The sequence below is a fragment of the Euprymna scolopes genome, chromosome 2 (assembly GCF_053919585.1).
Source record: "Euprymna scolopes isolate OS-2025 chromosome 2, ASM5391958v1, whole genome shotgun sequence".
NCBI classification, from domain to species: domain Eukaryota; kingdom Metazoa; phylum Mollusca; class Cephalopoda; order Sepiida; family Sepiolidae; genus Euprymna; species Euprymna scolopes.
This window is the reverse complement of record NC_136483.1, coordinates 34,859,107-34,886,885: the sequence shown is the minus strand read 5'-3', so window position 1 is coordinate 34,886,885 and position 27,779 is coordinate 34,859,107. Positions and strand designations below refer to the sequence as shown.

At 34.5% G+C, this 27,779-nt stretch overlaps 1 protein-coding gene across 1 annotated transcript in view; it reads right to left on the bottom strand.

Moving 5' to 3' along the window:
- The window catches only part of LOC145303486 (uncharacterized), a 57,451-nt gene extending 33,691 nt beyond the window's left edge, over nt 1-23,760 (bottom strand). The window contains exons 1-3 of the mRNA XM_080144897.1: nt 23,662-23,760; nt 2,901-3,050; nt 1,659-1,734 (exon numbers count right to left, since the gene is read on the bottom strand). Coding sequence (XP_080001023.1) covers nt 1,659-1,734; nt 2,901-3,050; nt 23,662-23,760 — 325 coding nt within the window. The remainder of the gene's footprint in view (nt 1-1,658; nt 1,735-2,900; nt 3,051-23,661) is intronic.
- Between the last annotated feature and the right edge of the window lie 4,019 nt (nt 23,761-27,779).

Sequence of the window (27,779 nt, the reverse complement as noted above, 5' to 3'; positions counted from 1 at the left end):
CTGTATTTTTGAGATGAGGTATTTTCATTTATTGAGATTGTCGGACTGACTTCCTCATCTTGGTTGTTATAGTCACAACGTTTCAGCCGTTTTGCCCTCCGGCCTTCATCAGGTGTTTTGTATCGAACTGGGGAACCGTTTGTTAGAAATCTTGAACCCAACCCTTTATTATTATTATTATTATTATTACGGGGGTACCGTGTTCGAACTCCAGCTAGGCTCTGGGACATAGTTGCTGATTCTCTGTTTTGAATGTTACTTTTCACCACCTTTGGGTAACTGTAAACTTTGATACAACGTCTAGAACCACTCGGCCATATGTCACTGCGACGTTATTTGGCTGTGGAAATTATTACATAATCTCTCATATTCTGAATATATATATATATATATATATATATATATATATATATATATATATATATATATATATAAACAATAGAATTCAAATTCCAATGAATGTATCTTTATCAGTGAAGTGGCTCATTGCTTTTTGGTAATTGTGTCATCCACACAGACAGACAAGATATGCAGAAAATATCTTGAATTTTCCAAAGATGATTTATCAGAAGAAAAGGCCAAAACAGCATTCCAAAACGTCTCAATGAAAAACACAAAATTTAACATTTTTAAATGTTATTCATAGATCTAGAAGTAGATCATTTTCAAAACAAAATTTATGTTTACATTCAGAAAAGACATTACCTTAAATCAGATCTGCATTCTATTGTTTATATATATATATATATATATATATATATATATATATATATATATATGTATATATATATATATATATATTTGCTTTTAGATATATATATATATATATATATATATATATATATATATATATATATATATATTTGCTTTTAGATTTAGATTTGGTAGCCACAAACTTGGTCTGAGATAAAGAATAGTCTACTTTGAAATAGCCAAGTATTTCAAGCAAATAAAAAATATAAAAATGTTTGAACTCTAATGTGAGTGTTAATATAATTTTTCTTACAGATGGAGAAGAATCTTGTTTTGACATGAATGTTTATTGGTTGAAGTAACTATTGATGCTTCATTCAAGAAATATAATTTACAAACAGCTTTTCAGCATTTTGAGCACTTTACTTTACCATTTTACATTCAACTTAAATAGCGAACTGACCACCCTCTCCAAAAAGTTGGATAAGTTTTACAAATTTCTTTTTAAAGAATCTGAGAATTTGGTGTTCAATTGATATAGTAATCCCAGATTTTTCCCACATTCTAGAGAATGGTGAAAAAGTCATTAGGGAAAAATCAATTTGAAAGTGTTTTAGGTTAAAACTTACTTTAGTCAACTGAACACCTAAATCTTTAATAAGTAGATTTAAACAATGGAAAATGTTATTATCTGAAAACTTTGCTACTCAATGGAAAGTAATTTGAAGATTAAAAAATAAAAAAAATTTAATTAAAAATTGAAAGTTCAAGGATCTTTTCACAAATTTTAAAAATAAATAAAATAAGCCCAGTAAAGAGTTTTTTTTTTTAATTACAATGTCTTTATAATTTCAATAACTATATAAAGCTGCCTTTTATTTTCTATTTTTCAAAGTACATTAAGTAAATAGCAACTGCTATAAAATAATCAGTTTAATTATGCAATTAAAAATAAAACAACTTACATTTTTCATCAAGAAATGCCGAAAGTGTAGATTCAAGATGAGAAATGTAATTTACTGTCTTCTGAAGAATATAGGCCTAGAAAGAAAGAAAATAAATAAAAAAATTAATACATAGTTTACAAATAGAAAAACATCTGAATTAGTATCAGAATATACTTTTAAAAATTCTATATATCAAAAACAAAATTAATTTGTTTTGTTGTATAACAACTCTTTTTTATGTTATTTATTTGATAAATCCAGCCATTTTAGTAAAAGTTTGTATACTTCAACTTATTAATATCTTCAAACATGTATTCATGGTGTTTGCTTGAAGTCATTTATAATGTAAATTTATGTGTATAATCAATGGATGCAATTTAATATCCCTATTTACTTGCCTCACCATGAGACATGAATTAGACACAAGGTTGGTTTTTAATGTAGGGAACATCCAGCTCCTCAAAAAAGGAGCACTCTGTCAACAAATAAATGAAATGCATCAGAAACTTTGACAATAATACCCAACAATACCCAGCATTAGTCAACAAAAAAGGCCCAATTCTCCTCCATGCCAATGCCTGACTGCACGTTGCTAAACTGACCCTGCAGAAGTTGAACGAATTGGGCTACATTACTCTGCCTCATCTGCCATACTCTCCAGGCCTATCACCTACTGACTATCACTTTTTCAAGCATCTCAACAGCTTTCTGCATAAGAAATGCTTTAAAAACTTAAGCGATATCAAAAATGCCTTCAGCGACTTCATTGCCACCAGAATGCAAGATTTTTACATCAGTGGCATAAACACACTTGTTTTGCATTGGCAAAAGTGTGTTAATTCAAATGGTGCTTATTTCAATCAATAAATTTTTGTTTGAGTCGAGATATGTTCATCAGAATTTAAAAGTTAAGAACTTTCTTGTCAACCTGATAGATTTTTGTTTTCTTCTAATTATAATAATTTGAAACTCATTAGAAATTATTTAAAAAAATAAGGATCTTTGTTCAAGTCTGAGTGAGATAATGCTATTTGCTGTTTAAATATAAGGTCAATTGATCCCAATAAAAAATTTTCCAAAATGATTTCCCTTAAGACCTGTCTAAAAACTTAAATTAAGATGCTTATTTTTTTAAGTAATTTCCAATAGGTTTGGAAGTAAAATTAAATCAAATCACTAAAAAAATAATAATAATAAAAAAAAATATTCCCAAAATCCTAAACCTCTAAAAAAATGTTGAACTAGTCAGAAAATTCTTACCTTTGAACATGGTTTCTTTGATTTATTCTTATTGCTGGAAATAGTTGTCATCATATTCAGGGTGTTATAACAATTGGCCACACTGGCTCTCCATTTTGCATCTGATTGTCTGCGTCTTAATTGCATAGAGTTCATACGTCGGGCCATTTTCTAATGAATAACATGAAAAAATTATAAAAACGGACTTAGTTTTAATCATATTTAAAACATGGTTAATAGTTTTATTTAATAAAAATAATAAAATTGTATCAATTGATCAAATAAAATAAAAATCTAGCTACAAACAAGTTCTCATGTGCACAAACCTTTGTAAAAGCATGTGAAATACTACAGAGTAAAGACAAAGTAGCCTTAAAGAAGCCAAGACTTCAAACATTTCTTTAGTAAAACCTAGCGGGGGGTACCCGGCGATGCTCGAGTGTTTTGAGGTGTGTGTGGTTTTGGGTAAATCAAAACTCCGGGGGTGGGTGGGAGTTAAAATAAAAAAGAAAGTTTTGGTAGGTGAGTATGAGGATCGAACCCGAACCCTAGAGGCAAAGTTGGAAATTAAAGTGTGAAAAAAAAAGCATGCGACACTAACCACTGGGCCACCGCGACATACAACAAAGCATGTTTGAATTTATTTAAGCATTAAAAACTGGTGGCCGCAATAAAAGTTAACTCTGCTGCTTCCATTTGACCGAATTAATGATAAAAATGGACTTAGTTTTAATCATATTTAAAACATGGTTAATAGTTTTATTTAATAAAAATAATAAAATTGTATTAATTGATCAAATAAAATAAAAATCTAGCTACAAACAAGTTCTCATGTGCACAAACTTTTGTAAAAGCATGTGAAATACTACAGAGTAAAGACAAAGAAAAGAAGCTTTGCTCATGGAATCTACACTTAGGTTTAGGCACAGATAAAGAGTGGGGGGAAACTAGTGATAGTGTTTTCTGCTAGTTGGCGAGGGGGGACCATAGAATGGAGCTCAGCTGAGCACCTGCCATGAAAATAACGATAAAGCAGAGAAATCAGTTTAGTGAGAAACATCTCTCTTCCTAACTCCATCGTGAGATGTAAAAATTATGTACCAGGAAATACGCACGGTGAGGTGATTTACGCTAATGGATAAATACCTTGCCAAGGGATTTCTATTTATGTAAGTTGCAATGAATGACTTTCTCTAAATCTTTCTCTTTTATCCAGACATATGGATTTATATGTAGTTGTCTACATCCTTTTCTTAATAAAAACATATAATGGATTTTAATTCCATATTAATGAACATCAACCTTAATAATTTAGTAATGGATTACCAGGCAAAATGGAGTTAATCATCCACACCACTAATAAAAAAAACTACTGTGTTAATAAAACTTTTTTAATAATATATAAACGCCATGTTTGAATTGTTTGCTATTTGTTGGTGTTGTTCTTGAATGTTGCATTTTATTTTATTTTTTATTGTGAAGGAGTCTATGATATTTAAATGAATATTAGAGATAATATTCACCTTTATACTAGCAAGACACTTGAAAATTCTGGTTATTGCAAATTCAAGATATATTAAGAAATGCCTTTTACTAAAACTGAATGCTAATATTCAAATATTAGCTTAAGGATAAGCATAATTATGATACTAAGTTATTTATTTATTATAGTTCTTATTTTAATCACTAATCTTGTTTCAACTTTGAAAAAAATTTTAAAATCAAAAAAGTACACACTCTTTCTCTCTCTCTCTCTCTCTCTCTCTCTCTCTCTCTCTATATATATATATATATATATATATATATATATATATATATATATATATATGTTTGAAATCATTTTCAAGTCATATTCCAAGTAAAGATTATACAAAAAAGTATTAAAATTGTTTACAGCAGTTTCAAAGCAATGTTTATTTTAAGCCAAGTTTTGAATCTCTTCACAGCAGAATTTTCACAAATATACAAAAAAAACCCATAGCAATGTCTACAAAACTTTAACTTTTACTAAAAAATGGACTAGAAGGGTACCTGGCATTACCCGGGGCAAAAGTGTTCGCTATACAAGTGAGAACCCAAACACAACCACCAGTGAGAGACCAACTTGCCAAACAACTTTTGCCAGTTATAACATTACTATACAGACTCCTTGCAGGTAACTAAATCTAACCATAGCTACAGGCATCTTGGTAAACAATACAAGTCATAGTCATGGACTGCTAAATATAGCAAACTCACTTCTAAATGTATGCATGCACACATATAGAAAAAATAACACTTTTTTTACCTAGAACTTTTGAACTTTTCATTTTTTGTCGTTTTATCGAGTTGTAAATAAACTTTATATAATAATATATGAACAGACTTATTGGTTTTGATCATGTCTTTTTCCACTCTACAGAGTTCTGCACTAAATCTATTACTTTTTGTTTTTTTAAGAAATGTTGTCCAGAGAGTTTTGTATGGGCTGATCTGAAAGAGATGCTGTATACTACTGATTTAGTACTTGACTGTGAAAAAAAATGGAAGACCTACTTGTTAAGTTAAAGACTTGGAGGAAGGGTATGGAAACTAAAAGTCAGAGAGGAAATGCTACCAAGGACTAAAGTGATGATCAGTAGCCATAGCGTCCTAAAAAGAGGTAAGTTACCCTGCTCAGTTTTTGGAAAAGGAGTCAAATGGAATTTAATATTTTGTGGTATTTAGACACACAAGAAGTGCAGTGAAATTACTAGTAAGTTGAGAGTGATAATCAATTTGTCTGTAGGAAGTGTAAAACTATGTAGATGAGTAAGATTTGAAATACATATTTGGATGACGAAACCATTGAGGTTGTTCAAAAGTTGTTATCTTTGTAATACAGAGGGGGCGGGGGGGGGGGTAAAAGCTCTAGATGGAACAACACTGAAAGAAGTCACTGAGTTTATGTACCTGGGCAGCAATATAGGTTCCACAAAGAGAGATATCGAAATTCACATCTCAAAAGCATGGGCTGCATTAGATAAGCTGTGGTCAGTATGGACTTCAAGGCTAACTGACAAACGTAAAAGGCAGTTCTTCAGACCAGTGATGGATTCTGTCCTTGTTTATGGTGCTTTAACCTGGACACTCTCCAAAAGACTAGAAAGGCAATAGGGCCCAACTAGATTGACAGTAAATTTCATTCAAATTAACTTGATATTTCGTGAGAAATATGAAAAAAAAAAACAATGTATCAAATATTTTTGCTATCCACTATATATGTATGTATGAGTAAGTTGATGGAATCTGTTAAATAAATAGAGAAATAATCAACCACCTCAGCAAAAATAACCTTCTTAGTGACATGCAATATGGTTTCCATTCTGCTAGATCTACAGCAGATGTGCTAATGGTTATATCTCATAGGATTAGTGAATCTCTCAAAAGAGGCTTCCTTTCTAGGGTAATTGCTCTTGACATACCAAAGATCTTTGATAGGGTATGGCATAAAGGTCTATTCCACAAAATTTCCAGCTACAGTATAGCTGGAAATGTCTTCTCAGTTATTAAATCATTTCTCTCTGGTAGGTTTATAAGAGTAGTGGTTGATGGGCAGAAATCAGAAGCTCACAGTAATGATGCTGGAGTCTCTCAGGGATCCATCCTGGGCCAAACTCTCTCCTTGATCTACATCAATGATCTTCCAAATCACATACTAAGATCATTCGTAGATATTTATGCTGATGACATTACCATCTGTGGCAACACATCAAAGGGCGTAAATGACGAAGTTCACTCTGATTCTCTCTCCTCTGATCTTGAACATGTGGTGCAATGGGGAAAGAGGTGGCTGGTTAATTTTAATGCATCTAAAACCAAGCTTCTATCTTTACATCATCAATGCTCTGATTCCTGTCAATTGAAATGAATGATTCTCATCATGAGGAGGCTCCATGTTTTGACAAACTTCTGGGTCTGACCTTTACTCCTGATCTAAAATGAAACACATACATCAAATCCATTGCCAAGGTCACTGGAAAATGGTGGGATCCTTCTACCGCTCCAGTATATATCTGCTCCGGATTTGTTACGAGATATAGAGATCGGCGGTTATCGCTCTGTAGGCTGCGTGTTCGATTACTCGAAGGTCAAAGGTCGTCATTTGAAGTTGGAACAGCGTAAGAGAACAATCAAAAATAGAGAGCAAGTTTTACAAGTACATTTAAGAAGAAGCATTAAGGGAAGCACGCTAAAACAGGATTACGAATTACATATATACAAAGATTATTTATTTACATAGAAGTATTGAATAATCCAATGTGTGTTTGTGTATACATGTGTGTGTGTGTGTATATATCATGCATGAAGTTAATTGTCCATTATACATATGAGCTCATTGGACACATGTGTATGTAAGTTAGAAAGTTGTTGCATATATATTCTCATGCATATATGTGTTTGGATGCATTGAATGTTCATTGTGTATGTGTATGTGGATATATATGATAGTTCATCCTACCTTGAAAGGATTACGCTTCTGTCAAAGCGTGTGTTAAAAGCATGTCCCTCACATAGACAGACAGGAAGAATGTGTTGTCATGTCGACGTCAAGCGAGAAAAGTGAAAGAAATTTAGAAAGAAACAGACCAAGACAAATGCCACCTGTCAGCTGAAATGGGAATCACGACAAGGGCAGGTAACCGGTGCATAATTGAAAATGTGTATGTGTGTGTGTGTGTAGTAAACACATATCAGATCAAAAAGGCATGTACCCATATGCCTATGTGCTGATGCAATTCTCTACCTGGTAGAGCCAGGTACATCCAAGGATGGAGTACTATTGCCATATCTGGGCAGGAGCTGCTAGAAGCACCTTATCCTGTCTTGACAAAATAAACTTTGTAGCCTAGTCGGGGGTGCCCTTTTCTCTTCCCTGCAATCTCTTTTCCACAGAAGAGATGTTGCGAGCCTCTCTCTGAATTATTGCTATTTTCATGGCAAATATATATATTTGGACTAGGATCAAAGTGTAGTATCTATTCTGTCCCTGATTGGGTGAGAAATGATCATACTAGATGGAGGTACTTTTTATTTTTGTTTCAGAAATCCAGTACCCACTTTTTTTGGGGCTAAATTTTCCTCATACTAAAACACTGATATTGTGTCTAACTTTGCCCCCATGGGTAGGCAAATGAATAGGAACAGATACTGTTACACTTTGTCCAGCCGAATCTCTTAGTTCAGATTGCTAGCCCTGTTAAGGTTAAACATTTAAGGAAAGTTTGACAAACAAGTTTCTTCACTAATTTGTTTTTTACTCTAAGGATTAAAAAAAGTAGTGATAATTATTCTTAATATTTTTCTTCACAATTACCATTAATGTGATATTTTTTTTTTAGAAAGCCAATATGCAGTAGCTCAAAAGATTGTATATTTTTAAGGAATACGATATATTGCAGATAATGGTGTTAAGATCAATTTATGAATTATTTTTTGCTTTTTATAAAAATAAAGCATTGTAGCAAAAAGTTTGGTATTTTTTTACAACCTCATCCAGTGTTGTTTATCCTTTAAAAAGAAATCAATATCTACTATTTCTTGGCAAATACTTTTCAACGGCCTTGAAAGACAACATGAAAAAAAGAATGGAAAATATAATAAAAATTTAACATTATAGAATAGGATCACTTTCCTACATAAACTTAACGTAAAGTGAGCACCCACTTTTTGGCCACGTAGGGATCAATGAGACATATTCGTAAGCATATTTTCAAGTTTGGTGGCAGGGGAAAGAGAAGGAGGAAGCGGGAGATAAGGTAGGAACAGAGGAGGGATCATAGGTTCCAAACATTTTAAAAACACGTAGGAACACTTCAAACATGGAGGGGGGGGGCTTAAAATTTATAACTCTACAATTTTTACTTTTTGTTTTATATAAGACTAGGGGGGGGTACCTGGCGTTGCCTGGTGTTTGGAGGTGTGTGTGGTTTTGGGTAAATCAAAACTCCGGGGTGGGGGTGGGGGGTTAAAATAATAAAAAAAAGTTTTGGTAGGTGAGTATGAGGATCAAACCCGAACCCTTGAGGTAAAGTTGGAAATTAAAGTGTGAAACAAAAACATGCGACGTTAACCATTGGCCACTGCGCCATACAACTGATACACATTTGAATTTATTTATTTAACTACACGTGGCCGCTGCTGCTTCTATTTGACCTCATTAATTAGGTCAAATACAAGTCACGCAGTTCACTTTTGCTGCGGGGCAGCGTTTGGGTTTGTTTACCCAACTTTGACTGGTTTTTTCCCCAAGATATTGGGGAGGGTGAAACCAGCTCCCCGTTGTCCAGATTGAATAGCAATTGTCTGATATGAGAGGAGTTTTGCCCCACATTGATCAAAGCTGATTGCTTCTGGACGTTTCCCGGTGCGATTGAGACCAAATTTAAAAAAAATAACAGGTTTAATAGCAAATTAAGCAATATTTATTTTTTTAAATCGGTTTTTGTTATGGCTTGCAATAAGCCACAAAGAAAATGGAACAACGGAATAGAGTATAAACAATGTATTACTGGAACAACAACGTAAAAAGGTTATAACTGAAAAGAGTAGTAAACGTGACCGAGCAGGCGAGGGTCGCTCTGGTGTTTAATCCACACCTGGGATGAAAAGGTCTATGGTTTATATAATGGATAGAACAGTCCATTTGGAGGGTGATTTCCCCCCCCCCCAAGCTGATTTCCGCGGTTGTGAAAATCAGTATTTCTTTCTTTTGGGGCAGACCACCAACGGGTCTGTGCGCTTCCTCTTTCTGCCAGAGCGTCTCGGTTCTGACATCCCTTTTGGAGGATCTATGTCAAAACAGTCATATACAGTTTCAATCGCCTCACTGCCGTCCTGCAGTGGTTCTTCTTGATCCTTGTAGAAGCGTTTCCTGATTTGGTTCAGGTGCCTCTTATGTTGGAACTTTATGCCCTGAATGATGTATGTAACATGGCCGATTCTTCGTAAGATCGTGTCCTGTTCCCAAAAAGAAATGTTATTTCTAAAATGTCTAAAATACACGTTATCTCAGCTGTTAAACCATTTCGTTGGCATTGTAGAGGTTCTATTGTGTACTATGTGTTTGGGTAGCAGTTTATCAAATACGGATTTTATTTTTCGTCCAAACATGATTTCTGCTGGGGATCCCGCATCTGGTTTGTTTGGATTTCTCGTGATTCTGTAAACCTGCAGAAATTACTGAAGGGCCTTTTCTGTCAGTGTACCGGACGCCTTTGTTAATACCTTTTTAAGCGTATCGAAGAAGCGTTCGGTCTGGCCGTTACTTCTGGCGTGGTACTGGGTTGTCATAATATGCTTGATTTGATACGTCTTGCAGAATTCTCTTAATTCTGTTGAGGTGAACTGTGTAGCGTTGTCGCTAACCAAACAGTCTACAACCCCAAACCAAGCAAACAATTCCAATAACAAATTTGTTTTTGCCGTGGTCGGTTTTTTGCATCTTAGTACCTCTAGCCATTTAGAGTAAGAGTCAACTACTACCAGGTAATAAAAATCCTCCACAGGTCCCACATAATCGATGTGGATCCTCGACCATGGTTGTTCAGCCTTAGGCCAAGGTTTATATGTTATCGGTGGTGCTTTTGCAGCCAAAGCACAGCCTTTGCATCTGTTCCCCATGTCGATAATATCTTGGTCTATAGCTGACCAATAAACAAAACTTCTCATTAGGCTTTTCATTCTGTTTATTCCTGGATGCCCCATGTGAAAATCTCTTTCACCATATAACAGTATTTCGTGGCAACCAGAAAAAAAATATCTGAACTGGTGTCACCCAGTGCTAATTTCTGCTTCATGGTTTGAATGAAATTGTCATTTAGGGATTCTGACTTAATTTTCTGAAGTGTAACCGACAGTTAGCGGATAATATTGTTTATCATGGTTTTTACATTTTACTATTAATATGTAGTGCTGTGATTACTGAATCTTCAAGAGGTTCCATTTTGGCAGGAATCAGTCTCAATAGACCGTCTGCATTGGCTAGTTGTTTTGAGGGGAGAAATTGAATTGTAAAATTATAGTTCAGCAGAATAGTTCACCATCTTAATAGTCAGTTCGCAGTGAATGTTGGACGTCCTTTTTTTTATCCAAAAATGGATATCAACGGCTTATGGTCGGTTTGTAGAAAAAAATGTCTTCCGTACAAGAACCGGTGGAATTTTGAAACTGCAAATATAATTTCTAGAGCCTCTTTCTCGATCTGAGAATAATTCTTTTTCGCTGACAATAGAGTCCGTGATGCAAAACCAATAGGCTGTTTCGAGCCATCCGGCATTCGATGTAGCATGCACGCCCCAATGCCATATTGACTAGCATCACTAGCTACTATTATGTCCAACTGTGGGTTGAAATGCGCTAGGAATAGTTTTAAAGTTTGGATTCTTTTTATTTCTTGGAATGATGTCTGGCAATCTTCTGTCCACTCCCAAGCCTTATCCTTTTTCAGCAATTCATTAAGTGGTGCACGCAATTTGTGCATATTTGGGATGAACCCCTGGTAATAATTTGCCAAACCTAAAAAACTCTGCAATTGAGTTATGTTTACTGGTGCCGGCATTTCTTTAATAACGGTCGCCCTGTCTGGGTCTGGGCATTTGCCATCTTTATCGATTATTTGACCCAGGTTTTTTTTTTTTTTTTTTTTTTTTTTTTTTTTACACAGTGATCACCACTTATCAAGGCCCGGAAGCCACTCAGGGATAAGGGTTATTGTGAGTACATCACGTTAGTGAGGAGATTTTATGAAGTGTTTAATTAGGGGGGCAGTTCATTAGGAATTTGTTAACATTAGACTTGAAGACATCCAAGTTGTAGTCCGGAGGGAAGCAGGCAGACGGAACAGAGTTCCACAGGCGTGCAGTTCTAAGAAAGAAGCTTTGTTCATGAAATCCGCGTTTTGATTTAGGCATTTAGATTTAGGTATTTAGGCGTTTTGATTTAGGTATTTAATTGTTTGTAAAAAGAACTCGCATTTATCTGCTTTGATCTTAAATCCATAATCTTGTATTCGACTGAATACTTGTCTCATATGTTTTTCATGTTCCTTCCTGCTTTTGCTCGCTATGATAATGTCATCAACATATGCGATTGTGGTGTCCAAGCCGGACAGCATAGTATCCATTACTTGCCACCTTGACACCAAATGCAAGTCTTTTGTATCTGTACAAATCCCGATGAGTGTTAATACAGAAGAGGTTAGCGCTTTTATCGTTTGCAGGAATCTGTAGGTAAGCGCTGCTTAGGTCGATCTTAGAAAAAAACTTGCCGCCATTTAATTTTCGTGAACACTTCTTCTGGACTAGGTAATGGATAGTGAAAATCTTCTAAGGACCCGTTGAGTACATTCGCGAAGTCGGCGCAAACGCGAATTCCCCCAGACCTTTTTTGTACGTAAACTGCTGGAGCAGACCACTCACTATATTCAACTTTAACCAGTACACCGATGCTTTCCAATCTGTCCAGTTCCTGATTTATTTTGTTCAGGGAAGCGAACGGGACATTACGTTTCTTTTTAAACACCGGTTGTGTGCTAGGTTTCAACTTAAAATCTGCGGCCATTTTTGTACATCTCCCCAGGCCAGGAGTAAATACGTTTGTGAATTCTTTTTTAAAATAAGTTATAAGTTTCTCCGTTTCTGCTAGGCGGGTATCTATTTTCTTGCAGAAAGTGGATATAGGAAGATCCCAGAGACGAAACTCATCCATGCTGTCAGAACCGAACAGGTTCTCACTATCTTTTAGCACATACAATCTTAGTTTTTTTTGTTTTCCCCCGTAAAGTGACATTTGTAATTAATTCACCTTCAAAATGAATTTTCGTACCATTAACGGCCGTCACCATTCTGTTAGTCTTTAATATAATTGGCTTTCGTAATATTTTCCACGTTTTGAGATTTATTATTAAAAGATCCGATCCACTGTCTAATTGGAATTTAATAGCCTTGCCGAAAATGTTAACCGTTACATATTTGCGTAGATTTTCATATACAACGTCCTTGGTTCTGGTTTGACATACACAGCTTCTATTCTGAGTTTTCCTACAGTGCGAACTTTTATGACCGATTTTATTGCATAAATGGCATCTTTTTGTTAAAAATGAGCAATCCCTTACCCAATGTATTCCACCACATCTGAAACAAGCACTCGGTGCTTTTAGTTTTTCTGAGTTTCGGTGGTTAGTGTCTGTGTGCCATTTTGACGTTTTTTTCTTAGTTACTTTTTTTATATTCGCGATGCCTGCTTCAATATTTCTTGCATCATTTTTTATAATTTCTACTTTTTGACAATCCTCAGTCAATTTTTGAAGTGTTCAGTTTGATTCATTTTCTAATTTTGTAAAGACTTTGCACCTGATTTCCGCATCTTTTCCCGAGATTAACCCTTGTGCAAACACAAAACATTTAAAATTGTCTGCTGTTAGTTCAGACAACTTAAAATCATCACAGTGTTTGTTCACTACAGCTGCGTAGATGGCAAAATCGTCATTATCGTCTTTTACCACATTCAAACATCTCCAACGCTTATGGAAAAGAGATCTTTTCGGCGAGAAAAAATCTGTTAACAAATTTACCGTTTCATTGAATGATAAATCTGCTGTTTGGCGAGGCAAGATGTAATCCACAAATTTATCATGCTCAGCCGTTTTCAATTTTTGTAGTAGAAGTCTGGTTTTCTTTTGATCAGACCAGTTGCTGCAGTCAATAGTAAAAAAATCTTCATAACGCCGAAAATACGCTGCGAATGATTTTTCCTCTTCCTCGTATTTAAAATTGTCTATCGCGGTCCATATTGTATTCTGAGAAAATGCTGAATTACTTTCTGCGTTCGCATTTTTCTTAACAATTTCTGTAAGCAATTCCTCTGTTTGCAATTGACGTTCAGCTAGCTGTTTTTGAACTCCTAATTGACGTTCGGCTAACTGTTTTTGAACTTCCTTTTGCTGTTCCTCGGTTCATAATTGACGTTCAGCTAACTGTTTTTGCAATTTCTTTTGCTGTTCCTCGAATCGTATTTGACATTCAGTCCAGTGTTTTTCGGATTGTAACTGGTGCTTTGCGGCATCGATATGCAATTTGGTCAAATGTTCCAACACTACTTTCAATTCGTCCATTTTGCTTTGTCAGCATTAGCAATTCCAAAACGTTCGCTGAATTTTACCAAACTGTTCTATTCTTTCTTATTTTTTCCTCCAGACAATAAAACAAACAGAAAAAAAAACATAAATATATAAACAGTTCATTGTCTAAAGAAAAAAAAAAAAATCAAGTGTATATTTTTCTCCAGAGGAAAAAAAAATAACGCCCGATTTTAGCAGCGAAGACCACAAGTGACAAATTCTTTTTCCAAGATGGACTTGTTGCCCTGATGGACTCTTTTTACCCTTGTATATATCTCCGCTAAGTAAGCGAGAAAAAGAACAGTTTTCTTCTTTACATAAAAAACATTTAATTACCTCAGTCACCGTTCACAAAGAAAACAACCTTTTCTGTTCATTTATTTACCTTTGTGTAATCACCTTATTGTTGTTGTTAAGAACAATGGTATTAAGACCTTTATTATCTAATGTATTTCATATTGTTTTCACTGGTCGCTATGTTTGTTTTTGCATGTGCGCATTCAATTTTTGCAAACATTACAAATATTGAAAGCTTCGCATTTCTTTTTTTTTTTTTTTTTTTTGATAAAATGATAGATTAGTATCCCATCAATAATAATCCGCTGGAACAAAATTTAAAAAAGACGAAAAAAAAAAAATAAATAAATAAATAAACAAGTCCGTGCCTTGTACATGCCCACTCTAGTATTTTTTTTTTTTTGTGTGTGTGTGTTGAATAGTCTTAAAAATATCAGGAAATAATAATTAAGTAGTATTTAACTGTGAGAGCTTTTCAAGGCAACTCTTATCCCCCCCCTCAAAAGCCAGTGAAAATTTTTAAAATTTTAACGACCCCTCCCCCATGTTTGAAGTATTCCTACACGTTTTAAAAATGTTTAGAACTTATGGCGCTTCCCCACCCTTTCCCCCTCCGTGCTACCAAATTTGAAAAAATACTAACGGTTACATGTCTCGTTGATCGCTACGTGGCCCAAAAGTGAGACTCATTTTACGTTAAATTTATATAGGAAAGTGATTCCTCACTCTAAAATGTTAAATTTTTATTGTTTTAAAAAAATTTTCTTCTTTCCTATTATTTTTAAATGCCGTTGAAACATATTAGCCAAAAAAAAAAGAAAGAAAAAAAAGTAGATTTTGATTTCTTTTTAGGGGTGAACTAAACTACGCTAGGTTAGGTCGTAAAAAATTTGTTTTAAAAATATTTCAACAAAAAAGTCTTTAAAATTCGTGTTAATGAAATCAATATAATTCGAAAAAAAAAAATTCTTTTGAACTAACGATATTATCATTGAATTAAGTGGTGTTGTTTATTCAATATTTTAACAGTCTCACAAGAACGCGCGCGTGCGTGTGTGAAAGAGTTCGTTTATAATAGATTTTGAAACGACGGGGCCGATTTTTTTTGAAATTTCACACGAAAGTACTTGATGTATTTGAGAATGTTCTTATGCAGGTTTTATATCGAAAATCACTAATCGAAAAAACTCGTTTCAAGAAAGAAGTCCGATTTTGACAAAAGTTAACATTTTTATACAACAAGTATCACAAGAGCATTTGATTAATTTTATCACCAAAAAGGAGGCCCAACTTATAAAACCAGCAGTAGGTTCTTTTATAAGACAGGCGCACGTTCGAAATGAATGTTTCTGTTTTGAGCATAAGTGAATCATGATACTTGACTTTTGCATTTTAAACTTTAAGTGAAGTTATGGTAATTGCACAGTTTAATCAAGACATTTAAAAATAAAAATATCGAGAAAAAAAAAAGTTATATTACACGTATCCGTTATGGAACGAAGTTCTCCGAAAAAAATATTTCGGGTTTGTATTACTGTACACATAGATTCAAAAAAGTGGTCAAAAAACAAATATATAACAAATAAATGTTATCAAAGCCAAGATAAGTTACTTTTCTACCTAACTGGATATATTTTTCGTGTTTTTATTCAATGTAATATGTTTATTCAGCTCGAAAAACATACAGTGTTTACCGATGTATTGGAAAATTCAAAATGGCGACCGACACTCTCTTAAACACGGTAAGTTCAGGAAAAGATATTATAAATAATAAACTTGACAAAATACTGTTAGAAATTCGCTCATTATATGTTACCGTGACATAAGTTGACATATATTCGGTGTTTTTTAATAGTATTTTGTCTAGTTTATTATTTATAACACCTTTTCCCAAACTTACCGTGTTAAAGAGAGTGTCGGGCGCCATTTTGAATTTTCCAATACATCGGTAAACATTGCATGTTTTTCGAACTGAATAAACATGTTACATTGAATAAAAACAAACAAAAAAAAAATGTATCCAGTTAGGTAGAAAAGTAACTTATCTTGCCTTTGATAATATTTATTTGTTATATATTTGTTTTCTGACAACTTTTTCGAATCTATGTGCACAGTAATACAAACCCAATATTTCTCTTGATTTCATCAAGTAGTTTTTTGTTGTTGTTTTTTTTACCGCGAAAAAACAATTTGTTATGATACCGAGCAAAAGGTTCGATTTTTACGAAGAAAAGCTAGTATGGGGAAGGAGTGTCGGCGCTTTAACTGGAGTTATCTCCCCATGGCGTGTTTAACAAATTCCATAATGGCTGACTTCAACGCGCTCTCATAATAACATGTTTTTTCCGCTGTAAAAAACAAACAAAAAAAAACTACTCGAATTTTTTTTTCGGAAATCTTCAGTCCAAAACGGATACGTACAATATAAGCTTTTTTCGATATTTTCATTTTTTAATGTCTTGCACAAGTACCGAAGTTATTATTTACAGATAATTTTATAAAATCAACGGTAGATTCTCTACAGTGCAATGTAGACAACAATGTGTTATAGACTAAGTCACTGCGGGGTGCGGGGAGGCATGTGAAACTTCCTTACAACACTGTACGGACGGAGGTGATCTCTAACTAGAGCAAGCAATCAATCGATTTGGTTAAAAAAAAAAAAAAAAAAAAAAAGGCAATTTCACCAATTTCGATGACAAAAGTATAGGAGGGTGGAAAATTTTTTAGTATTTTTTTTACGACCTGCCCAGCGTAGTATAAACACTCCCAACCACCGAGAACGAACGGCTTTCGGAATAACCTCCTTTCTCCAACCTCCCCATGTTAAGAACGGCTTTCGAGGTTGGGTGTGAGTGTGTTTATTCCGTGTTTATAATACGCTGAGGCACGTCGTAAAAACTTACCAATTTTTTTTATCCTCATTCAATCCCGGACAACATCGGGTAATATATATATATAACAACAAAAAATATTTCATGTGATTTTCTTTGAAGTTTTTGTATGGGCGTGTCCAAAATTCACATTGCTGATTGGAGGCGATCCCAACGGTCACAAAATTTGAATTACGTCTATTTTAGAAGACAATACAGTTTTACATTGTCATTTCAAAATAAACACAGACACACAGAGTCACAGACACACAGACACACGCGATTCTTCGTTATTGTACCTATTTACAATGCCTCCCCACAGGACAGAGTTAGACACCAGGGTCGTTTAGCGAAATTCTAAAATTGAAATATTAAATTTCAAGTAATACCAATGGTATTCACTGAATTGTATTGTTATATATCCCAAAATTACGAAAAACGATAAGGTAGAAAATTAATTATTAATGTTTTCGAAGACAATTTGCGAAAATGTTTCTTTAATAATTTTTTCTACCTTTATTGTTTTTCGTAATTTTTGGATATGTTCATAACTGTAACATGACGATTTAAGTAGAAACTTGGTTTGCCCCGAAATTCAATATTTCGAATTTCGCAACGCTTCTACACTATTGGGACGAGATTTTATAGTCGATAAATGGAATTTTCAGATTAAAAAAAAACAAAAACAACAAAAAAAAAACAATGGGTTTGTCAATTCTAATAAGTTACAATGATAACTTCCAAATTATGCAGCCGAAATTACCTGTGAAAAATTGCCACCCTCTTGTTTAAATCGAAACGGAAAATGACCTCGCTTTTGAACTCTCATGTGTCTTACGATCGTTTTCATAAAATTCTAGGTTCACTTTTTTTTTTTTTTTTTTAAACCAAAACGGCCATTAACAATGTTTTTTTTTTTTAATTTTTTTAAAAAAGTTATTCTAGTAAATTACGGTACCGAACAATTTAATAAAATAAAATGGCGTAAAAATTGAATTTAACTTGAAAATACTATGAAAAAAATTGCCTTTTAAATTTAGTAATCAACTGATATAAATAATTGGGTTCCCGGAAAACACGTACCTGGAAAACTCGTTCATTTTTGCTAGGTAGGAAAACTGGTCCATTATTGAATAAATATCGATTGAAAACACATTTTATAACTGTTCTTGAAGTAGATATTGTGGGTTTGTTTTACTATACACATAGATTCGAAAAAGTTGTCACAAAACAAATATAGAACAAATAAATGTTATCAAAGGCAAGATAAGTTACTTTTCTACCTAACTGGATATGTTTTTAGTGTTTTTATTTAATGTAACATGTTTATTCATCTCGAAAAACAGTGTTTACCGATGTATTGGAAAATTTAAAATGGCAGCCGACTCTCTGTTTGAGGCGTTAAGTTTGGGAAAATGAGTTATAAATAAAAAACCAGACAAAATACTGTTAGAAACTCGCTCAATATATGTTACTGTGGCATAGGCTGACATATATTCGCCGGGTTTTTAACAGTATTTTGACTGTTTTTTTTTTTTTTTTTAATTTCTAACCCCTTTTCCCAAACTTACCGTCTCAGAGAGAGAGAGAGAGAGAGAGAGAGAGAGAGAGAGAGAGAGAGAGAGTCGGCCGCCATTTTGAACTTTCCAATACATCGGTAAACACTGTATGTTTTTCGAGCTGAATAAGCATGTTACATTAAATATAAAAACTAAAAACATATCCAGTTGGGTAGAAAAGTAACTTATCTTGCCTTTGATAACATTTATTTGTTCTATATTTGTTTTGTGACAACTTTTTCGAATCTATGTGTATAGTAAAACAAACTCGAAACGATATATTTATTAAAAAAATACTTTAGTTTTAAGACTTTTTGTGTTATTACGAAACACAAAAAGAAAGAAAACACTTATGCATTATCAAAGAAAGCAAATGTTTTATTCAGAAGAATTAATTCAGTTTAAACAATTCTTGTGCTATTACGAAACAAAAAAAAAGAAAACACGGTACTTATGTATTTTGGTACGCGCTGAAATAATATGTTATTACTTCGAAAGCCATTCTTAACACGAGAGGGGAGGGTGTTTTGTAACTATTCTGTGCTTCCAGCTAACAATTTAACAAACAAAAAAGATATCGTGAAACTTAAATTTAACCTGAAAAAAAAAAAAAGACAATTTAAAAATAGCGCAGTATCAAAAATACAACACTTTTCGTATTATTTGATAATATAAGATTTTTTTGTTTAAAAGTCATTGGGGGGGGGCATTTCTGCAGTATGCAGACGGCGGCTATTATTAGGGGACGATAACTCTAATTTCTTCTTGGTCAAATAACGCGGCAAACAAGTAACAAAGAAGTTTTTTTTCTGAACAGAAAATATTTGAAAACTAAAACATCTATCTATCTATCTATCTATCTATCTATCTATCTATCTATATCTATAAAAGTGAAGTGTCTGTGTGTGTGTGTGTGTGTGTGTGTGTATGTGTGTGTGTCTCTGTCTGTCTGTGTACATTTTCCTTCGCAATAACTCTGTTAATTTTTAGTCCTACAGACTCGAAATTTGATATACAGGGTACTGAGATTTGGGGAAATCTTTGTAATCCGTTTTCGATCTAACTTAATAACTTGATTTGAGCCCAAAACAATAAATTTTAAGGGGTCATAATAGGGGTAAAAATTACAAAAATTGACAATTTTTTTTATTTGCTCAGCATGCACCTCCAAACACCCGGGCAATGCCGGGCTGAAATGCTAATATATCTATGAAAGTGAACGTGTGTGTGTGTGTGTGTGTGTGTGTGTGTGTGTGTGTGTGTGTGTGTGTGTGTACATTTTCCTACGCAATAACTCTGTCAATTTAAAGTCTACAGACTCGAAATTTCATATACAGGGTAGTGAGATTTGGGAAAATCTTTGTAATTCGTTTTCGGCCAGAAATTTGGCTGTTAAGGGGTCAAAGTTCAACGATTTTACCTTTGAGAACTCTACCAAACTCCTCCGCCAATTTTTGGTCTAAACACTTGACATTTTAGATATAGGTTCCTTGGACATGGATCTAACTTAATAACTTGATTTGAGCCCAAAACAATAAATGTTAAGAGGTCATAATAGGGGTCAAAGTGTAAAAATATTGACCGCTTTTTTTTTGAGGGGGGGGGGCTCAACATACACCTCCAAACACCCGGGCAACGCCGGGCTGAAATGCTAGTTTATTGTATAAAAATGTATCAATATATAATTGTAAAAACATTTAAAAGTCTGCGTAAGAAAATATGGCACTTGTACAGTTTAATCAAGACATTAAAAAATGAAAATATCGAAAAAAAGGTTATATGGTAAATGTTTACTTTAACTACAACAGAACACCGACCAATAAAATTGGGGTTTTTACAAGTTTTTGGGGTCGCTGACAACGAATCTGTTATTCAAACCCGCCGCAAATTTACCGTTTGCATGGTATTAACCCCCTGAACCCTCGCACTATTTTGTGCCAACTCACCTCACCGCCATCGTTTATGCTATTCTTACATTAAGCATTCGCGCATGGATGCGCATAGTAAGGTGACTTGTCACATCGCGGAAGAATTTTTTAGCAGATATTTGAAATAAGAAAGTTTTCAAAAACAAAAAAAATATGGTTCATTTTTCTGTGTTACGAGCAGTTTACAAAAGCATTTTTATTTTTTTAATTTTTTTTTTTAGGAGGGGTATTCAATTATAGAACTTGTACAACATTTAACAGGTGCTTCTGCATTTTAACTTACCGTTTTTCTGTAAATAACGCCCAAGTTACCGTAAGTAACGCGCCGACATACACCGAGCAAAGAACTGTTTAATTTTTCGGCGCATTACTTACGGAAAAACGTTAAATTAAACTGCAGAAGCACCTGTTAAATGTTGTACAAGTTTTATAATTGAATAATCCCCCTCCAAAAAAATTAAAAATAAAACGAAAAATAAAAATGTTTTTGTAAATCGCTCGTGAAAACTTAATTTTTTTTTAGATCAATTAAAACGCATCAAAAACTACGTAAGAAAAATAAACCACATTTTTGAAAACTTTCTTGTTATTTCATATGTCTGCTAAAAAATTCTTCCGCGATGTGACAAGTCACCTTACTACGCGCGTCCATGCGCTAACACATCATGTAAGAATAGCATAAACGATGGCGGTGAGTTGGCACAAAATAGTGCAAGGATTCAGGGGTTAATACCATGCAAACGGTAAATTTGCGACGTGTTTGAATATCAGATTCGTTGTTAGCGACCCCGAAAATCTATCAAAAAACAAATTTTATTGGTCGTTGTTCTGTTGTAGTTAAAGTAAAGTGTTTGCAACATTGGATTTTTATGAAGTAAAATAGCTTTTTTTTTTCGAACAAGTAAATAATTGGTACTTGATGGCGAATGTAGACCCTGCGCAAACGTTTGCTTTTCAATAATTGCTCCCTGACGCTACATGTGCATAAGGTTTTCATGGATTCATTTATCCATTGAATTACGTCAAGTACAAATTGGAATCAACAGCTAACTTATATCAGACTTATATCAAAACTACATTTGTTTCACTTTTTTTTTTTAATCCAGCGTGTTTTCTGTTTTGACGTTTTTTCTCTCTGAGTAAATTTCATTCATACTTTTATTTCGGCTTCTTTTTATTTTATTTGTATTTTTTCATGGCTAAATAGACCAATGAAAACCTTCTGCGCGTGTGCCCGCAGAAGGGAGCAGTTATTGGAAAGCAAACGTTAGCAAACGCTTGCGCAAGGTCCACATTCGTCAAGTGCAAACTAATTTAAATGAAACATTTTCTTGAATTAAAGCAACCTTGAAGGGTCAACAGCAAATTAATAATTTAAATGCTGGCGGACGTACATGAGTGAGGGAGACCCTAGGAGTATCAGAATTTCTTGGGAATTTTTGACACTTTATTTTTCTTAGATTTTTGGGTAATTCTGGCTTGAGTAAATCCTCTCTGGTTGGGAGAAGTGTTTTTGTTCTCCTTGACATCAGCTTCTGAGCTGGTGATAAGAGACCCCTGCCTGGCATATTCCTGTGATCCAACATTGCTAGGTATTGGTCAGCCTTATCTTCCATCACTTTCCGGAAAGGGTTTTTTGCCATCTTTACTGCGGATTCCACCTTACCATTTGCCTTGCTATTGTATGAACTGACCGGTTTATGTGTAAAACACCACTTTTTTGCAAAGGTAGAAAATTCCTGGCTACTAAAATGAGGCCCATTATCAGTTACCACCTGATCTGGTATTCCATGTTATGCAAAATAGTGTTTAAGTTTAGTTATAACTGTCTTTGCTTGTGTATTGAGAAGACGATCGATTTCCCAAAAGTTGCTCATGTAAGCAACTGTGCAGAGATAATCTCGATCTGCAAACTTAAAGAGATCTATTCCCACTTTCACCCAGGATCTGTCAGGAACTTCATGGATCCTTAATGGTTCTGCCGGATTGGCTACTTCATATTTTCTACACGTGGGGCATTTTGAAACGTAGTCCCTTATGTCACTGTTCATATTTGGCCAATACAAGCATTCTCTTGCTCTTCTGCAACATCCCTCTACTCCCAGGTGTGTGGAATGCGGCTTTTCTTTTCTGTATCAGTGGGAGCACTACCCGGTTTCCTTTGAAAATTAACCCATCTTGCACCATCATTTCACTCCGCATATGAAAATATGGTCTCACCTCTGAGTCAAGATGTATTTTGTCTTCTGGCCATCCCTCCATAATTACTTGCTGCAACTTCTGCATGCTTCTGTCTTTCTTCATGGCTGAGCGCAGTTCAAGCAGCCTTCTCTCTGTTACAGGAATATATTTTGCTTCCTTGACATCATCTTCATCGTCCATATATTCACGGCTCAATCCATAGATGTATGCTCTTGATAGCGTGTCTGCAAGGAACATTTTCTTACCTGGATGGTACAGAACTGTAGTCGCATCAGCATGTTTTGCAGTCGTTTTGGGCATTTCACCAATTCTTTTTTCATGATCGCTTCCAGTGGCCTATGATCAGTTAGTATTGTTATCTATCGATCAAACGTATATTGGTGAAACCGTTCACATGCGTAGACTACTGCTAGTAGTGCCTTCTCAATCTGTGCATACCGAGTTTTTGTGTCAGTCAGTGCACGGTTGATATAGGCTAGAGGTTAACCCTCTTGCAGTAATGCAGCCTCCATGCCCTTTTCACTTGCATCGCATTGAATGACTAAAGATTTGTTGAGGTCAGTACCTCAATACTGGTGCCTCACTCACTAACTCTTTAATTTTCCCAAAAGCCTCTTCATGAATTTGGGACCATGTCTATGGCACATCTGCCTTCACTAAATTTCTAATTGGGGCCATCACGTCAGATATGTGTGATAGAAATTTTGCCAGGTAATTTACGAAGCCAACCAATCGTTGCACTCCCTTCACATCTATTGGGCATGGCATCTCTTTTATGGCTCTTACCTTCCCAGGATCAGGACGTAAACCATCACTGGTAATCATGTCTCCCAGTAAAGATATAGACATTTGTCGTAGGTTCAATTTTTCAGCATTCAATCGCATCCCATGATCACGACATCTCTGCAATGGTTTCCTGAGTTTTTAGTCATGATCAATTGTTGCTTCTTCTCAATCACCAGAAGATCATCTGCTTTGTTAACCACTCCCTCTAAATCGGACACATTGTCAATTGTCAAAAAGGGTCTTTTGAAATATTTCCGGTGCTGGAGCAATCCCGAAAGGTAAAACTTTCCACCAGAACTTACCATATGGTGTAGAAAATGTTGTTAAGCAACTGCTGGCTTCGTCTAATTTTACATGTCAAAATCCATCTCGTAGATCCAGGAGAGAAAGTACCTTGCTGTCAGACAGTTCTAGTAGTAAATCGTCCAGTGTAGGTAACTGAAAATGTTCCCTCTTCAAAGCTTTATTCAGTGGTCTTGGGTCTATGTATATCTGTAGGTTTCCATTTTTCTTAGCTACCAGTGCTAAAGTACTTACCCATGGTGTTGGGTCACTCACTGGTTCAATAACATTCTTCTTAACCAGTTTTTTCTAACTCGACTTTTAGCTTGTCCTTAAGTGCCACTGGTATTCTCCATGTTACTGCAACATTTGGTGTTACTCCTGGATCCACCTGCAAATGTACCTCTCCTGGTAATTGACCCAATTCTTCCTTGAATACATCTCTGAAATCATTGATAATGCTGTCTAAGTACTGGCTGCTGGATTCATTCATTTGGGAAACTTTGGCGACCATTTTGAATTTGTCATTATTGATTGTGACAAGTTCCATTTTCTGGATTGCATTTGCTCCAAGTAAGGGATGGAAATCCTCTTTCACAATGACAAACTTAACTGCATATTTTTGTCCAGTTTTGGGGTTTATCATTTTTACTCGACACTCTCCCAATGGCTTCACTTCTGCTCCATTCCACATGACAAGAGTCTTATTTGAATGTTCCAGTGTTTTTCCAGTCACATGTTTCTCATTCAATATGTTCACGGGTGCTCCACTATCGAGCTGAAAGGCAATTGGTTTTCCTTTCACCATCATTTCCGCTTTTATCACCTCTTGACATTCACCCCTTCCTTAATTGTTACGCTGTCTACATGTCCATAGTCTAAACAATACTACTGTTGTTTTCCTGGTCATAATATTGGGTTTTGACAGTCTGCACCTTCCTTTTCCTTGATACTTTGCATTTCACGGCAAAGTGGTTTTTTCTCTTACATTTATAACAGGTTTTACCAAATGCAGGACATAACTCTTTGCTCGCTCCTTGCCGCAATGCACACACCCAGCACCCTCTATCAGATTGTGCCAATGTCTTTCTCCTGGGTTTAAAATCAACCCTGTTCACTCCTTCAGGCCTTAGGATTCTGGACTGGACTGTAGCATTTTCAGACAGCTTACAGATGTCAATAAATTTTTGTAAGTCTAACTGTATTATTTTCAATAACTCAGCTTGTGTCTGGGGGTTGTGTATTCCTAGTACTACTTGGTCTCTAAGTACTGATGAAACACAATTGCCACAAAAATTGCATGTTTTTATCAACATCTGAAGTGCCGTAATGAAGGATTCCACAGTCTCTGATTCTCTTTGCTTTCTAGAATGAAATATGTAACGCTCATAGGTTTCATTCGTTTCCCCTATAGCATATTTATCAAATGCCTGAATAATTTTGGTGGGTGTTCTTTCATCCTTGGGTGTTGAAAATTGAAATCCGTAGTAAACTTTCAATGCGTCGTCTCCCAATGTATGAAGCAAAAGTGCCCTCTGATATTGTAATGGCTGTTTCGCCAAACACGTAATAATGGCGTAGTTATACTATTTCAGTTTAAACAACTTCCAATTCGCCGCTAAATTGTCCTCCATACATGGGGGCACCAGAGGCCTTATGCCAGCCACTGGTCTGTTTGTTTCTTCCATGTCTGCTTCCGACCTTTTTTTTTTTTTTTTTCCTCGTCCACGTGACGTACGTATAAATTACAATTTGAAACAAGAACAATAAAGTTACTTATATGTTTCTGCAAATAACTTTCCGCTTCTTATTCTTTTCTACATCTTACTTGGACATCTTTCAATCGCACCGCTGCCGCCATGTGTCATTATCTTATTGAGGATGTCAATGGATTATAAAAGACATAACGACAGACCGGCTTTTACATAATGGCGTCTTTATTGAACATTTATAAACAAAGCAAAAACGTACACCGGTAAGGGACGCAACTTGAGACGGTGAAAACTCTTGTTAGTCCCTCATGCAACATTTTCTAAATAAGGTTATTGTTTCAGCACGGTTCAATAAACGCATCAGTACAAAAAAAAAGGCACTTCTGCATGACAGTGCTATGAGACGACTGAGACGAGTTATCGACCCCTATTCTTTGAATGATAAATGCCCTCTACCGGCCGTTCTTTGAACCTCAAATGGGTTTGTATTACTGTACACATAGGTTCGAAAAAGTGGTCAAAAAACAAATATATAACAAATAAATATTATCAAAGGCAAGATCAGTTCCTCTTCTACCAAACTGTATACATTTTATGTGTTTTTATTCAATGTAATATGTTTATTCAGCTCGAAAAACATGCAGTGTTTACCGATGTATTGGAAAATTCAAAATGGCGCCCGAGTCTCTCTTTAACACGGTAAGTTCAGGAAAAGATGTTATAAATAATAAACGAGACAAAATACTGTTAGAAATTCGCTTAATATATGTTATCATGACATAAGTTGACATATATTCGGTGTTTTTTTTAAATAGTATTTTGTCTAGTTTATTATTTATAGCACCTTTTCCCAAACTTACCATGTTAAAGAGAGTGTCGGGCGCTATTTTGAATTTTCCAATACATCGGTAAACACTGCATGTTTTTCGAGCTGAATAAACATGTTACATTGAATAAAAACACAAAAAATGTATCCAGTTTGGTAGAAAAGTAACTTATCTTGCCTTTGATAATATTTATTTGTTATATATTTGTTTTTTGACAACTTTTTCGAATCTATGTGTGCAGTAATACAAACCCGCGAAACATTTATTGTATAAAAAATATAATTTTAATGTTTTAATATTATTTCTTTTAAATGAGTGATTTATAAGTGAAAATAAAATACATGTTAAAAACATGAAACATTTATAGATTGTTTTAGTCTAAAACTTTTAGAATTATTTAGTTTTTTTCCCCTGTACGATTGTATAAAATGTAGCAACATATAATTCTTTTTTTTTTTTTTTTTTTTTCCACAATAAGATTGTATAAAAATATCAAAAATATATCAAAATATAATTTTTGGTTTATCAATAGAGCAAAATATAATTTTGATATAGAAGTTTTTATTTATTTCTTTATAAAAATGTATAGAAATTTTTAATATATATTTTTTTTCAATGAGTGGATTGACCCCTGTTCGACTGACACGCCCTCTATCGGCCGTTCTTGAAACTAAAATACACACATTCGCCTTATGGCACTGCCATGCAGAAGTGCCAAAAAAAAAAAAATGAAAACGTCAATATTGAAATATTTTTAGGGTGTAGTCAGTAACTGTAGGAGACCAAATTCTCCTACACAACGTTCTAGTAAATCGATTACCCATTTTAGAACTACTTTAGTTTTTTTAGGCCAAATTTCGCGAATTTAGCCAGTTTTTTTTTTTTAAGCAGTTTAGTATTTTAAAAACGTGAAACTAAAAAAAAAAGACTAAACTGTGTCAAAAATATGCGCGCTTGCGCGTACACAAATGACCACCACTGATAACATAAGCAATTACATTGCTTAATATCAGGAAAACTACTTGTTTGTGGCAAATTTTAATGGAGTATTCGTTCTCAGCATATTCGAAAACATATAAAAGTGATTGTAAAGGTTAAAAGTAGGTAAAAATTTACCGGGGTTGCATTGTTTAATATTCAGAAAACTACTTGTTTTCGGCAAATTTTAATGCAGTATTCGTTTTCAGCATACTCGAAAACCGCTTAAGTTGTCATATTAAAGGTGATTGTTAAGGTGAAATAAGTAAAACTTTACCAAAAAAGCTTCCAGGCAGCCCCAAAACAAAACAAACTTTTT